Here is a 12,563-nt window from a genome sequence, read left to right on the forward strand (position 1 = left end):
CCTTCAATGAAATATTCAGCTCCTTACTCAGCAAAGCTGCATCTCAACATATGGGGAGCTCCCTTGAGATCTGCCCCACCTTGCTCTTGCTGTCACGCAGGGCTGTGTCATTTCTGTCCAATTTTTTGGCCTGGGGAGGAGCAGGGGGATGGAGCAGAGAGAAGTTTGCAAGAGGCAGGGAAGGGACATCCCTTGTGTGTCACATCACACCAGCAAATGGGCTGCTTGCTTCTGCATTTAGAGATGATGTGGTCAGATTGAGCAGCCAGAGTTTGTGCCTCCCTCTCCTGAATGGGGACTGGGGAAAACTTGTGGTTTGCAGGAGGAGGCTGGAGCCTGATTTCCCTTTGTTGACCTTGGCCAGCTTGGATTGGGCACAAGTGATGGAGAAGTGCAGCTGATTTAGGACACGCAGGGCTTTGGCTCTTGATTTGCACCTAAATGAAAGAGTGCTTCAAAATGACAAACAGCCCTGAGGACTAAATGCTGCCTCGGAGTTGAACACCCCAGACACCCATAACACACACACACAGCTGCAAACCTGTGTCTGCACACACACAGCTCCAAGTCCCACCCCAGGAAACAGCTGATAAATCACAACTGGTTTTCTAGTATCTTTTTTTTATTATTATTACTATCCTTTTCCTAGTTCCAGGAGCATCCCTGCTGCTTTGAATCCCTTTGGTACTCTAATACATCTACAGGAAAAATAAAATTACTAAAAAAAAAACCCACCAAAAAGAAAAAAGCCCCACCAACCCACAAAACAAAATAAAAACCAAACCAACCAACCAAAAAAAATATTTAAAAACAAAAACAAACAAAGAAAAAATAAAGGGAGGGAGAGAAGAAAAGAAAAATCTCATTCACAAAAGTTTCTGGTCCTTGCACCATGGGAAGGAAAAAATGGGAGGATGCAGGAAAAGTGAGAAAGATCAAGTATTTTTCTCTTTAGTTCCTGTGTCCAGCTTCCAAGGCTGCATTATAAACCAATCTGTCCAGGGATTTGGGGTTATGGTGGATACACAGGGACTCCAGTTCTAGCACCACACTAAAAAGCACCTCCAAAGGGCAACCAAACCAGAAGATCTGTTCCATGGAGCTGGTCCCACCATCCTGGCTCAGCTGCAGAGCACCTGGGAGCACTGAGCACAAATTGAATTGTGCATCCATCTGTGTGTCAAACACTGCACCTCGTGTTCTCCTCCTGTCCTCATGGACAGAAACCAGCAGCCAAAAAGACCCAAAAGACCTCATTAGCTGGGGTTGTGTGCCAGGGCCTGTTCCACTCTAAATGTATCTTCCAGCAAAGAGATTTTCTGAGGGGGAGGAGGGTGAAGGTTAAAAAAAAAATAAGGAAGAGAAAAAGAAAACAAATTAAACCCCTAAAGGGGCAGAAAGTTGCAGATGATGGGTCGTGCTGAGGAAGATTTTTTGGGGCACTTGCAGGGTCACCAAAGCCACTTGATGTGCCACTTGATACCAACAGGGCCCAGTGATGGTGCCACTGGCTGCTGTTTCTGTCTTCATCCTGAAGCACCCAAGCAGCCAGGAGCCTTCTCCAAGCCTTGGCTTCACCTCCTCACTGCTGGCAGGGATTCCAAGCCCAGCCCAGCCCCCTGAGGCTCCTCTTGCTCTTCCTCTTGGCATGAGGAGATGGCTGGGGGGCTTGTTTGGCATTTCCTTTTCAAATATTAATTTTTTTCTTAGGTTTCTCCAGGTGTTTCCTGGCACCACAGCACCCTTGGGAAAGGTTTTGCCTCTTGAGGGATGGTTTCAGCTGGGTGCCCGTGGGATGTTCCAGACAAGGGGTGGTGGGTGATGGCAGCATTGGGTAAGGGAAGAGGAGAAGAGCAGAGCAGTGGCACTAAAGCAGCTTCAGTTGTCCTCCATCTCCTGGGGACTGGGGCAGGAAGTGGCATCTCAGCAGGCTGCTGGTCTGGCACCATCCAAGAGGGCAGAGCCCATCCCTGGGAGGTTGATGAGGGCAGGAACAGTCCAAGGGCTTGTGGAGAGTCAGTGCAGAGGGGTCAAACCTGGCAGGATTATTTATGGGTGTCCTGGGACAGGGAGCAGTGCAGGAGGTGGGAGAGGAGGCAGAGGGCTCCTGGCTGCTGTTTCTGGGCCCTCCAAGAGTGGGTTGGACTGGTTGGTGGAAAGCAGGAGTGCAAGTCACTGGGCACCTGAAATGGCACAAGAAAGAAGAAAAACTCCCTAGGAGGCAGCTGGAGGGACAGCAACAGCCCTTCAAACCCACAGGAATATTTTTCAGGGACCCTGCAAACCCTAGAGTGCTCTTCAAGGCTCTGAGATGATGGCAAGGAAAAGCCAGCTCATGCCACACTGCAATTTAAGTCAAATTTCCAAAGGGGAATCGCTGCTGCCAGGAAAATCTCTAAGGACCAACACACCAAATCAGGCTGGAAATCAGTGTGGCCAGCCTGCAGCCTTCCCTCCTGCTTCTGCTGAGATGATCAGCACAGCACAGCCTTTCCTTGCCCTATCCTGTCATCTCATTTCCAGAGGATGCTCCTTCTAGTACAGACTGCCTGGCAGAACATTTCTGCATAACTCCTCTGCTCCTGACCCTGCAGTTATCATTTGCAAGCCTATAAAACCCATGAAATACCTGCTCCAGACTGGCAGGTGCCAGTGAGGCTGCAGGGATGCCCATGGAGAGCAGGTTGGGGGATCTGAGCCTATGTTCTCCCTGCCCCTAAACACCAGGGACCAGAGCTCTGGCAGCTTTCTGCCCACAGCCCAGCAGCTGCTGAAGTCCCCAGGCTGGCAGGTGCTGACAGGGACTTTAAAAATGCACCTGAACATCCTCACCCCCTTGGCTGAGCAGCCAGAGGACTGCTGCCTGCAGAAGAGAGGTGAAGGACAACTCAGATGGTGAGGGGGAAATCTCTGCCCAGATGTAAGCAAATGAGGGATTGCTCCATCTGCCCAGATATGTCCTTGTTACCCTGAGGAGGAACCAGTCCATCTACCCCATCACTGAGCTTTGTGATACCTCACTCCACAAAGGTCCTTTGGAGGCTGTTGGATTTGGGGTTATGATATTAAGTGCTGCAAGGAGAAACCTACCCAGAGTCCTGGGAGAAGAAGCCTCAGAGACCTCACCCAGCTCACCCAGTCCATCCTATACTTATGTCTTTCCCCATCTTTGCCAAACCAGTTCTTAAAAGACCTCCAGGAACAGATCTGCCACCATGTCCCCAGACAACCCACTCCAGTGAGTCACTAATCAGCACTGGTAGGACTGAGTGTCTAACCTGCTGCACTTAAACCTATTACTTCTGGTCCCATTCATCACCAGATTGCTCCATCCCTTTCTGCAACAGCCTCTCCTCCATGTGCAGACAGCTGAGGTGTCCCACTGCAGGCCCAGCAGCCCCACATTGATCCCAGCAAACACACTGACCTTATACAACCAGGCAATGGGGTCATCTTCTTCTCCATTTGTCTCCAGTCCTCTTTCCCTGGCCTTGGGTGCTGGGGTTCCTATGGTGCCACTTCAGCTGGCTCTCCAGTGTGCTCACCTTGGGGGGGGGAACAAGAAAGGAGCAGCTGTAGAAGGACTTTGCACTGATGCACAGCTAAGCTTTAAGCTGTTCCAAATACAAGAACCAAGTTTTGGCTCAGGTGACCTTCACTGAGGCTCAAACATCCATTTTCCCCTAAAGTTGTAGAGCTCTGAGCTCACAGCTCTGAGCATCATTTCTCCTCTCCCTATTCTACCTCTTCTCTACCTGCCACTGGTTCCCTCTTGGCTCTGGAGGGCACTAAAGTCACAGAGGTTAAATAGGTAAATCCTGCTGATCCTGCTCCTGGGGTGACTCCATGGAAGGCACAAAGTTTCACCTGTTTCCTTAGGGAAGAAACTGTCTTCTCCAGTTCAGCCACAAGGGACTCGAGATTCTCTCGGGAGGAAGGGCTTGGGGGAGCTGCCTCGTTCCTGGGGTCAGGGACAAAAAGTGAAAGGGATTATAGATGGATGAGAGAATCTCCTCCAACACCAGCCCCCAAGTCATCCCCAAACAGAAGGACCCGAGTGCCAGGTTCACTGCCAGGAGATGCCAACCAAACAGCCCCTCATCCCAGATATGGAATTATCACAGCTGGGCCCTGCACTAAATTGTTGGAGAACTTTGTCCAAGCTCAGAATCAAATGTCAGGAAACCTCCAGACCTCTGCAGAACACCAGCTTCAAAGGCCTGAGTGGAGGTCTGGAAAACTTTCCTTATTCTTCATAAAAAGGAGGTAAAAGCAGTGGAGATACTACACCTGGGCAAGGCGGGCTTCTGCTTGGCAGGGTTTTCCTCTGGGTAGCTGAAGCCAGGAGACCTCTTGCTTCGGAACCTCTGAGAAAGAGCCCTGAATTGTCCCCGGGTCTGGCAGTCTTGGGAAGGAAGGGAAAGTGAGCACTGAGCACCCATGATTAAAAGAGAAGCAGAGAGATTGCAGGCAGGACAAGGCAGTGCTGCCTTCCTTCACCATCCAACCTCCCCACTCCTCCTTTGGCAGGAGGCACAAAGGTGTGGGACAGGAGATCTATCGTGCAGGGACAGCTGTGCCCAGAATAAAGGGACCAGGGAGGGGCTGGGGTCAATGGCAGAGTCTGACAGATTCCCCAATGACTCTGCAAAGGGATAGGTGGTGAGGATCACCCTGCACCATGTCCTGCTTCAGACTCTCCCCCAGGGATGAGATTTGGCTGCTGAAAGAGACAGAAGCCCTTAGCTAGGAGGACCACTCTCAGTGAAAGGCTTCCTAGAGTAATGATCAATCCTGCCAGTGTCTAAGAGGCACTTGGACAATGCCCTTAATAATTTGCTTTAATTTTGGGGTCAGCTCTGAAGTGTTCAGGCAGCTGGATTAGAGGATCATTGGCAGATGCTGGTTGTATCTTCCTTCCAACTGAAATATTCTCCTCTCCTCATCCATTTGCTGGGGTTAGGGTCAGTGTAGCATGAAACCAACTCCTGGCATTTATTATAAACATGTGACCATGGCTCAGGGGGTGCTAGAGCATCCTCCTCCTTCCTTACCCTCACAACAGTCCTGCCACAGCCTGAGATCCACCACTGGAATCTCTTCACAGCCCACCATGCCCTGTGGGTAGGATGCCACCCGGAAGACATCTCTCTGGAGCTGCTGGATGTGGTCACTGTTGTCACAGATGACCCTGGCAAGGGAGCTCTGCTTGATCTGAGTCAGCTGTGCTGGCGTGAAGACTCCTGGATTCTCATACCAAAATCTGCAGTGGGTTGGAATCAATCACAGCATGATGGGAGGTGGAGAAGAAGATGGGGAGGGAGGCAGGCAGAGGGAAAGGTTTCCTGCATCTGTGTAGCAGCACCCACACCCCACTAAAAGAGCTTTTATTCTGCTTCAGGTGGCTGCAGACACAGCTTACCCTGTCTTGAACCCATGAAGACCCAGGAGCTGCTGGCTGGAGCTGCAGGATGTCACCACCAGTGGGTACAGCCCCGTGCAGGGAGTCCCAAGGCTCAGACAGCTCTGCTGCAGCAGGCTGGGGACATGGGTGAAGAGATGCTCCTGCATCACCAAGCAAAAAACCTCTCTCATTCACACAAGCAGCAACTAAGAATTAGAAGGAAGCTCCTGCAGATGTTTTCTGGCATCTTCAGGAGACATTGGGCACATCCTCAGTGGTGCCCAGCATCCTGCAGTGATTACAACAGGAAAGGACACATTGAAGTAACTGTGGCACATCCTTTCGCAAAAGCACTGGGCAGAGGAGACCCTTACTTGTATCATAAGGCAAGAAATAAGCAATAATTAAAGGTTCTGTTTCTCTCAAGAGGGAGAAAATCCCCCCAGAGAGAATAACAAAGACTCTGGGTTGACCCCAGTGGTCATACCTATCTCCATCCCTCAGCCTTCTGAACTGTGTTGTTAACAGGCACATCAGTGTTGGCCCAACTCGGGTACCAGGGACAAGATCCTCCACCATCAGGGCTGGAAACAGGTCAATGTTTTTGGTAGTTCCATATAAACTGTAAGATAAGAGATGTTTCAAAAAAAAAAAAAAAAAAAAAAAAAGAAAGTTAAAATATAATCAAAGTGTGGGGGACAATGTAAACCTGATCCCATGACAGGAACTCGTATGCAAGGAACTCATCTGGACAACATTTATCATGGTCTTATCTAAAAGACAATGGGATAAAGGCCTTGGGAAGTGCCAATGCAGATAGGATGCAGGCTCCAATTTCACTGGAAAATAGGTCAAAGGCTCAATCTGCTCCCAAGCTACCCCCCAGCAGTACCTGGTGACATTCCACCCAGAACCAGACTGATCCCTTGGAGAGATCTCATTTGTCTTACTCCATTTTAACCCACAGCCACTGCCCTATCTCAGCATCTGTGGGCAGCAGTATCTGGGGAGGGTTTTGCTGGGTGTCCCGGGAGGAGCAGAAGCTTTGCCCTGACTGATCTCCAAGGATTCTGATACTTCCAAGCCGAGACTGAAGTACCTCCTGAGCTTTTCCCTGATCTCAAAGTTCTTTATCTCATTCCTGAGGTCCTCAAACTCCTGTGCAGACGAGAGGTTGCAGAAGACCCTGAAGTCATTGTAAGGTGGGATGCCGTGGTCTCGCCCTCTCTGGATGTTGATAGCAGCCAAGTCCAGTGAGACAGAGTGTGCCATGGAGAAGAGTTTCTCCGTCAGCTCCATGTTGAGGAGTTCGGAGGGGACCCGCATTTTCCCGGGAACCCCGAACAGCCCACGGAGGAGGGGGTCGATCCCACCTTCCTGTGTGATCCTGAAAGGGGAGAAGAAGGCCTTGTGCAGGGGGATGTGGCCTTGCTGGATGGGCTGGAAGGTTTCGTTGAGGCGGTAGAGGATGGGGTTGATCAAGGTGTGCCCGAAGCGGAAGGCAGCGGTGGCGAAGGCGTTGAGAATCCCCGCGTTGACATTGGGGTCGTAACCTTTGTACTCCCCCAACATCTTCATCCCGGCTTCCCCCAGGACCTTGGGGAGCCACTGGGCATAGGTGATATGCTGCATCTGGGCACCCACAATCTTCCGTGCCTCATGGTAGAGGAGATCCCCATCCCAGTGGGGATTGAGGGCTGCCAGCTCGGCGGCCACACGGTTGTGCTCCCGAAACCAAAGCGTGTGCATGGCCGTGAGCCCCAGCTGCTCGTTGGCACGGTGATCTCCTGCCAGGAAACAGGGCACTGGGCTCTCATTCTCATCTCTCATGCACTCAGTGGGTGGCCCCACAGCAAAAGGAAGGAGATGCTTCCCCGAGCTGGGCACAACTCGCCCTTGCTTCAGCAGCCCAGCCCGGCTGCTCAGATCCCGCAGCTCCCGGGACTCCTGCTCCGTGCTGCCATAAACATTGGAGGCATCGATGTAGGATGTCAGGTGGTTGATCTGCTCCCTGGCGTAGACAGAATTCATCAGCAGGGAGGTCATCCCGCTGCCACAGACGGGGCTGGAGCGGACGAAGAACATGCAGCGCCCGTTCCTCACCCGGGGGTCGTTGGCGGGGACGGTGACGGAGAAGCAGGGGGGGTCGTTGGTGCAGACCTGGCTGCAAGGGGCCCCGTCAGAGAAACGGGACATGCTGATGGCTGCCACTGTCTGGTCCATGTCATGGTCCAGAAACTGCCCCCACTGCATCAGCATGTGAGTGAAGTGCTCGTCGGGGGTGATGGTCTCGGTGCCGACCATGGCGGTGGAGACGAGGCGGGGGAGAGGGAGGGGAAGGTCCCTGGCATCTTCTGCTAAGGAAAAACCTCGGGGGAGGTTAAAGCCGTTCTGGTAGGCGGGTTTGAGGAGCCTCTGGAAGGCCGTGAGTGATGCACCCCACATGGGGTGCTGGAGGTTGTTGCAAGAGCCGTCGTGGGTCCTGTACTTCTTGTGGAAGCAGATGTCGGAGCAGTTGGGAGTGCGGCGGTGGGCAGAGCAGCCCGAGAGGTTGGCAATCATGTTCAGGTAGTGAGGGGACACCAAATCGTTGTATCGATAGCCTGAGAAGGGAGAAAAAAAGCATCAGGTCCATCTCGTGGTCAGCGTTTGGTGTTTCCCCAGCTGGGAGGGGGCACGGGAAGGCCAAGTCTCTGATCATGGGGTTGAAACCTTCTAGTGAAATTTCTGGAAGGTTAAAAGCAGCCCAGCGATGGCATCAGGCCCACAGAGAAGAAAGGGAAACGAGTTTGGTGTAAATTCCACCAAGGAGGAACCCAGAAGTGCTCTGTCTGGGCAAGCAAACTGTGGAGGTGGTCTCAGTCTGCACCCTGGGTTTCTTTTACATCTCTCTGGGTTGTTCCTGAAATCTTGAGCACCACTGACCACGCAAACCCTACATGAGGAGCAGCAGGGAGGTTGTGGGTGACTCCCAGGGCCCTACACCATGGCCAAAGCACTGAGCACACTGGAGATGCTGACAGGGCAATGAGAAGGAGAGGCTGGGGGTCCAACCAGCCCAGACAAGACTTGCAGAGAGACTCCTCACAACCTGGAGTACATCCAGGCAGGAAAAACTATTTAGGAGTCCCAAATACACGTGCCTGCCACGTGGTGACTCAGGTGTATGGGTAGAAATGGGAACGACTGCTGTGTCTAAAGTCAGCCCCAGGTAGGAGGTTTTGGAGTCCAGTTGATGGATGTTTGGACCTCAGTGGGTAGTTTTGGGGTTTATCCTGCCTCAATAAATACAATCTGTGGCTGGAACCCAGCTGAGTTTGAAGCTAAGAGGTCAAAGTAGTAGAGAGACAGAGGAAAAAGTCAGGAGTGGTATCACCCTCCTTCCCCTGGTACAGCACCCAAATATTCAGTATTTTTCTTGTTGCCATTTGGAGGGCAAGAAATGTCTCTGTGATGCTGAGGGGTCCATACTCAGATCCACACAGGTTCTCCTCTGGGAGTTAGATGGCTAAATAATTTAAAGATTAGGGTTTTCATGGCCAAAATCTTTCCCACATTGGGGAACCCAACCCCTTCCTGAGTTGGGGTAACCTCAAGCCCAGTTGTTCTGAAAACCAGGAGATGTAAGAGAGCACTGCAACCCAGACAGCACATTTCTTGGCGTGCTTTCTGGGTTGTTGTTTCTTTGTCTGGCTCACTGTTGGGTTAACTTAATCCTACACACCCAGAGGGGAAGTAAAAAAGGAAAAAAGTAAAAATCTCTCCTACCTGTGACATTCATATCCACGATCAGACCTTGCTGCACATGTTCCTGGATCAGCTGCAAGGTCCTTTCAAAGATCTCCCCTGCCCGGGCTGTTTCCAGGGTGTAGGGATCCCGGGGGTAGCGGAAGAGAGCCAGCAAGTCATTGGGTGTCTTGGGACGTCTGTTTCGAGGAGTCAGAAGTGAGGTAGGAGCATTAAAATAAAAAATAAAATAAAATAAATGGGCAGAGCAGTTCAGGCTCTAAGCCTCGTCTGCTGCTTGACCACCCAAACCAGTGTGTAAACTGCTGAGGTTTGCTGTACACTGCAGGTGAGTGAAGAAAAGATGGTTTTCTCCAGGAAAATTCACATATTTACTTTCCTCAAGTATATTTTTTTTTTTTTTTTTTTTTTTTCTCCTAAAGTAATTTATTTTTCATTTTTCAACAGCTGCAACCCAGAGGTTTGGGGCTTAACATAAACCCTCTTCTCAATAAAAATATATATTGGGGTGGAAGAGCAGGGGATTGCCATCCACCTGGGAATTAATTTACCAAGGAAATGGTCAGGATTTTTATACTGTTACTTCTGTTCACACTACACAGTCAGCTGTGTTTATAAAACATCTCTGCTGATTATTTCCTTTGCTATCTGCTGTCTCCAGCTGACAAAATGTACACTGCAGATATAAATGCCATAAGAGCTGATATCCATGGATCAGATTTTCCCCCCAATCCCAACCACCTGGGTGGAAGCTCTATCACATCCTTACACCTACGTGGTGCAACTTCAGCCTCCAATACCCCAAGCAGTCCTGGAGCTTTCATTTGCAGATCCTCAACAATTAAAGGAAATTTAATTTTAAAGGAAATTAAAGGCTTCATTTCTTATCTTTTTTTTTTTCCCCTTTTCTTTTTACCCTTCATTGCTCTTGGCTTACTTGCTGAACAGCTCAGTTCTGGTTGAATTGATGGCGTGGTCCACACTGCTGATGGCTTCTCGTAGTGATGTGGCCACAAAGGTGTCCCCACTCCGACCAATATCTGTGGCTTCCCAAAGCAGAAAGAAAAAAACCAGTTTCCTAAATTGCCTTTCTATTAATTTGCCTTCCAAACTCAAGAAAAATCTGTGTCTCAGCACAAGCCCTGTAGTAACTCTGCTGCAGCTCAAACTCTTGCTTCCATTTGCAGCATAAACACCATTCAACTGCTGTTGGTTTGGTGTTTTGTTTTGTTTTTTAAGAAGAAGTTAACTGCCTGAAAACAAGGTGGCATTTTCAGGGGATGGATGTGGAACACATCTTCAGAGTTTGTTCCTCTAACAGCTTTGGTGGTTAAACTGGGAAAGGAAAATGTAAAAAAATCACAGTGGGTCGACCCAAAATAATGCATTTCCTTGCCACAAGGGCAACTTGGGTCATGAAATCAATTTGAACATACTGCCCATATATAATTTTCCTATTTGTGGTAGGTTGCTAATTCCATTCAAGTTTAGCATTAAGACACCAAAGACATCATTTTAAAACAAACAAACAAAAAAAAAAAATAAAGCTGTTGCTTTAACACCTTCATAAGTAAACACCCAAATTCCTAAAAAATTACTCCAGAACACAGTGTTTAAGCCAGGGACTTTGTCACAGCTGAACAAACCACTTCCCATTTGGATGATGGAAACTGAGGTACCAGTCAAGAATCAATCACATGAATTATCTTAGGAATCATTTTAAACAATAAAAATATTTCAGATTCTTCTCAGCTCTTTGCATACAATCCCCCTACAGAAAATGATCCTAAATTAATCTAACCAGGTATCTGCTCTCCATGCTGGTTACTCCTGCATCCTCTACTTAAATTTTTAACCCTACTGCTTGCCTTTGTGTTTGGGGTTTTTTTTTTCCCTTCCCAGTTCCTCTTTACCCTCTAAGAGATGCAATTTCCCCTCTTGATTCTGGTTTGACTGCCAGAGCAGTGCTGCTCCCCTTTATTCATCACAGCTTCCCTAACACAAGCAGCTTGAAAATGAGTAATTAACCAGAGAGATTAATGAGAGAGCATTGAAAATGGAGAGATCCATTCAGAGGGGACACATCAAGGAGACTCCAGAGGACCACACTGGCCCAGGTTGCCCAGAGAAGCTGTGGATGCCCAACTGGAAGGCTGGATCCTTGGATCTAGGTTGGATCCTTGGAGCAACCAGGTCTGGTGGGCTGTGTCCTCAGCCATGCAGAGGGTTGGGAATAAATGATGTTTAAGGTCTCTTCCATCCCAAACCCCTCTGTTTCCCCAGGAGGTGCCCTACCAGTGATGGTGAGCTGCATGGCACTGGAGGTGAAGCCAAAGGGGTTTCTTGCTATGCATTCGTATCTGCCCTGCTCAGCCACGCCGAGGTCCTGAATGGAAAGGGTCCCATCTTGGCTGATGTGGAACTTGCCGCTCTCTGTGATCTGGATCCCCTCCTGTTGCACCCCAAAAAGACAGAAAAGATGTCAGGGGGTGGATAGCTTCTCAGCAAACCCACAGACAGCTGCCATGAAGCCCTGTGGCCACCAGATGTTAGCATTGCTCTTCCAGAGAACCCAAAAAGCCATCCAAGGATACCTGCTCCTGCTTGGACCAAGGTCACCTCCCCGGGGACCTCTCTGGGGTGACCAAAAATGAAGCATTTTCCCCTCTAATTTGTTCTGCACCCGACTGGACAAGCCCCAGTGAAGGTCCTGGGTGTTCTACTGCAGGAAAAAGTCTGAAGGACACCTAAGGAATTCTTGAAAGGAGCAGCCAGGCTGCAGAGTGACTGGCAGGGACCATGGCTTTGCTCCATCAAAGCTGGAGCCAACCAGCAGCATCCAGTTCCCCCATGGGAAGCCTGGAAATAATTATTCCAGGGATCAAGGCAGTCCAGGATTTCTGACATCCTGGAATGTCACTGGCTGCAGGTTTGAAAGAAAGGGCAAGAGGGAAGAGGGATGGAAGTTGCAAGGCTTTGATTACAAGCAACATCCACACCCCCAAAGCAGTGGGAATGTTGGTCCTCGTATTTTCATCCAAGACAATTCCTTCCACATGTATTGCCTAGACTGATTTAATTAGGGTTAATTAACTGATTGGGAGAGATGTTTCATGGGGGAAGTGTCTGATGCCCCCAAGCAGAAGCCCCCCTGGGGATGGTTGAGGTGTCTGAGGTGTCAGCTCTTACTTTGACCCAGGTTATGGTGGGTCTGGGGTCTCCTTGGGCTGTGCAGGTGATGGCAACATCCTGGCCTGTCTCTGCCACCACATCTTGGGGGGGATGGAGGAACACGGGGATCACTGTGCAACATGGAGAGAAAAAAGGCACCAGTGCAAGAAAAAGAGAGCAAAACAGAGAAATCTGTGAGCAGAACATCTCAGTGTGGACAAAGCAGAGCTGCTGAGCTCTT

General features: G+C 49.9%; 1 protein-coding gene across 1 annotated transcript in view; it reads right to left on the bottom strand.

Moving 5' to 3' along the window:
- Positions 1 to 2,013: 2,013 nt before the first annotated feature.
- The window catches only part of LOC103532226 (peroxidasin homolog), a 38,481-nt gene continuing 27,931 nt past the window's right edge, over positions 2,014 to 12,563 (bottom strand). Inside the window, exons 13-23 of the mRNA XM_030463066.1 lie at positions 12,341 to 12,453; positions 11,447 to 11,603; positions 10,089 to 10,197; positions 9,173 to 9,330; positions 6,504 to 8,007; positions 5,892 to 6,026; positions 5,055 to 5,263; positions 4,291 to 4,405; positions 3,868 to 3,961; positions 3,428 to 3,545; positions 2,014 to 2,183 (exon numbers count right to left, since the gene is read on the bottom strand). Of these exons, the coding sequence (XP_030318926.1) occupies positions 3,450 to 3,545; positions 3,868 to 3,961; positions 4,291 to 4,405; positions 5,055 to 5,263; positions 5,892 to 6,026; positions 6,504 to 8,007; positions 9,173 to 9,330; positions 10,089 to 10,197; positions 11,447 to 11,603; positions 12,341 to 12,453 (2,690 nt within the window). The 3' untranslated portion in view covers positions 2,014 to 2,183; positions 3,428 to 3,449. The remainder of the gene's footprint in view (positions 2,184 to 3,427; positions 3,546 to 3,867; positions 3,962 to 4,290; positions 4,406 to 5,054; positions 5,264 to 5,891; positions 6,027 to 6,503; positions 8,008 to 9,172; positions 9,331 to 10,088; positions 10,198 to 11,446; positions 11,604 to 12,340; positions 12,454 to 12,563) is intronic.

This window comes from Calypte anna, chromosome 20, assembly GCF_003957555.1.
Source record: "Calypte anna isolate BGI_N300 chromosome 20, bCalAnn1_v1.p, whole genome shotgun sequence".
NCBI classification, from domain to species: domain Eukaryota; kingdom Metazoa; phylum Chordata; class Aves; order Apodiformes; family Trochilidae; genus Calypte; species Calypte anna.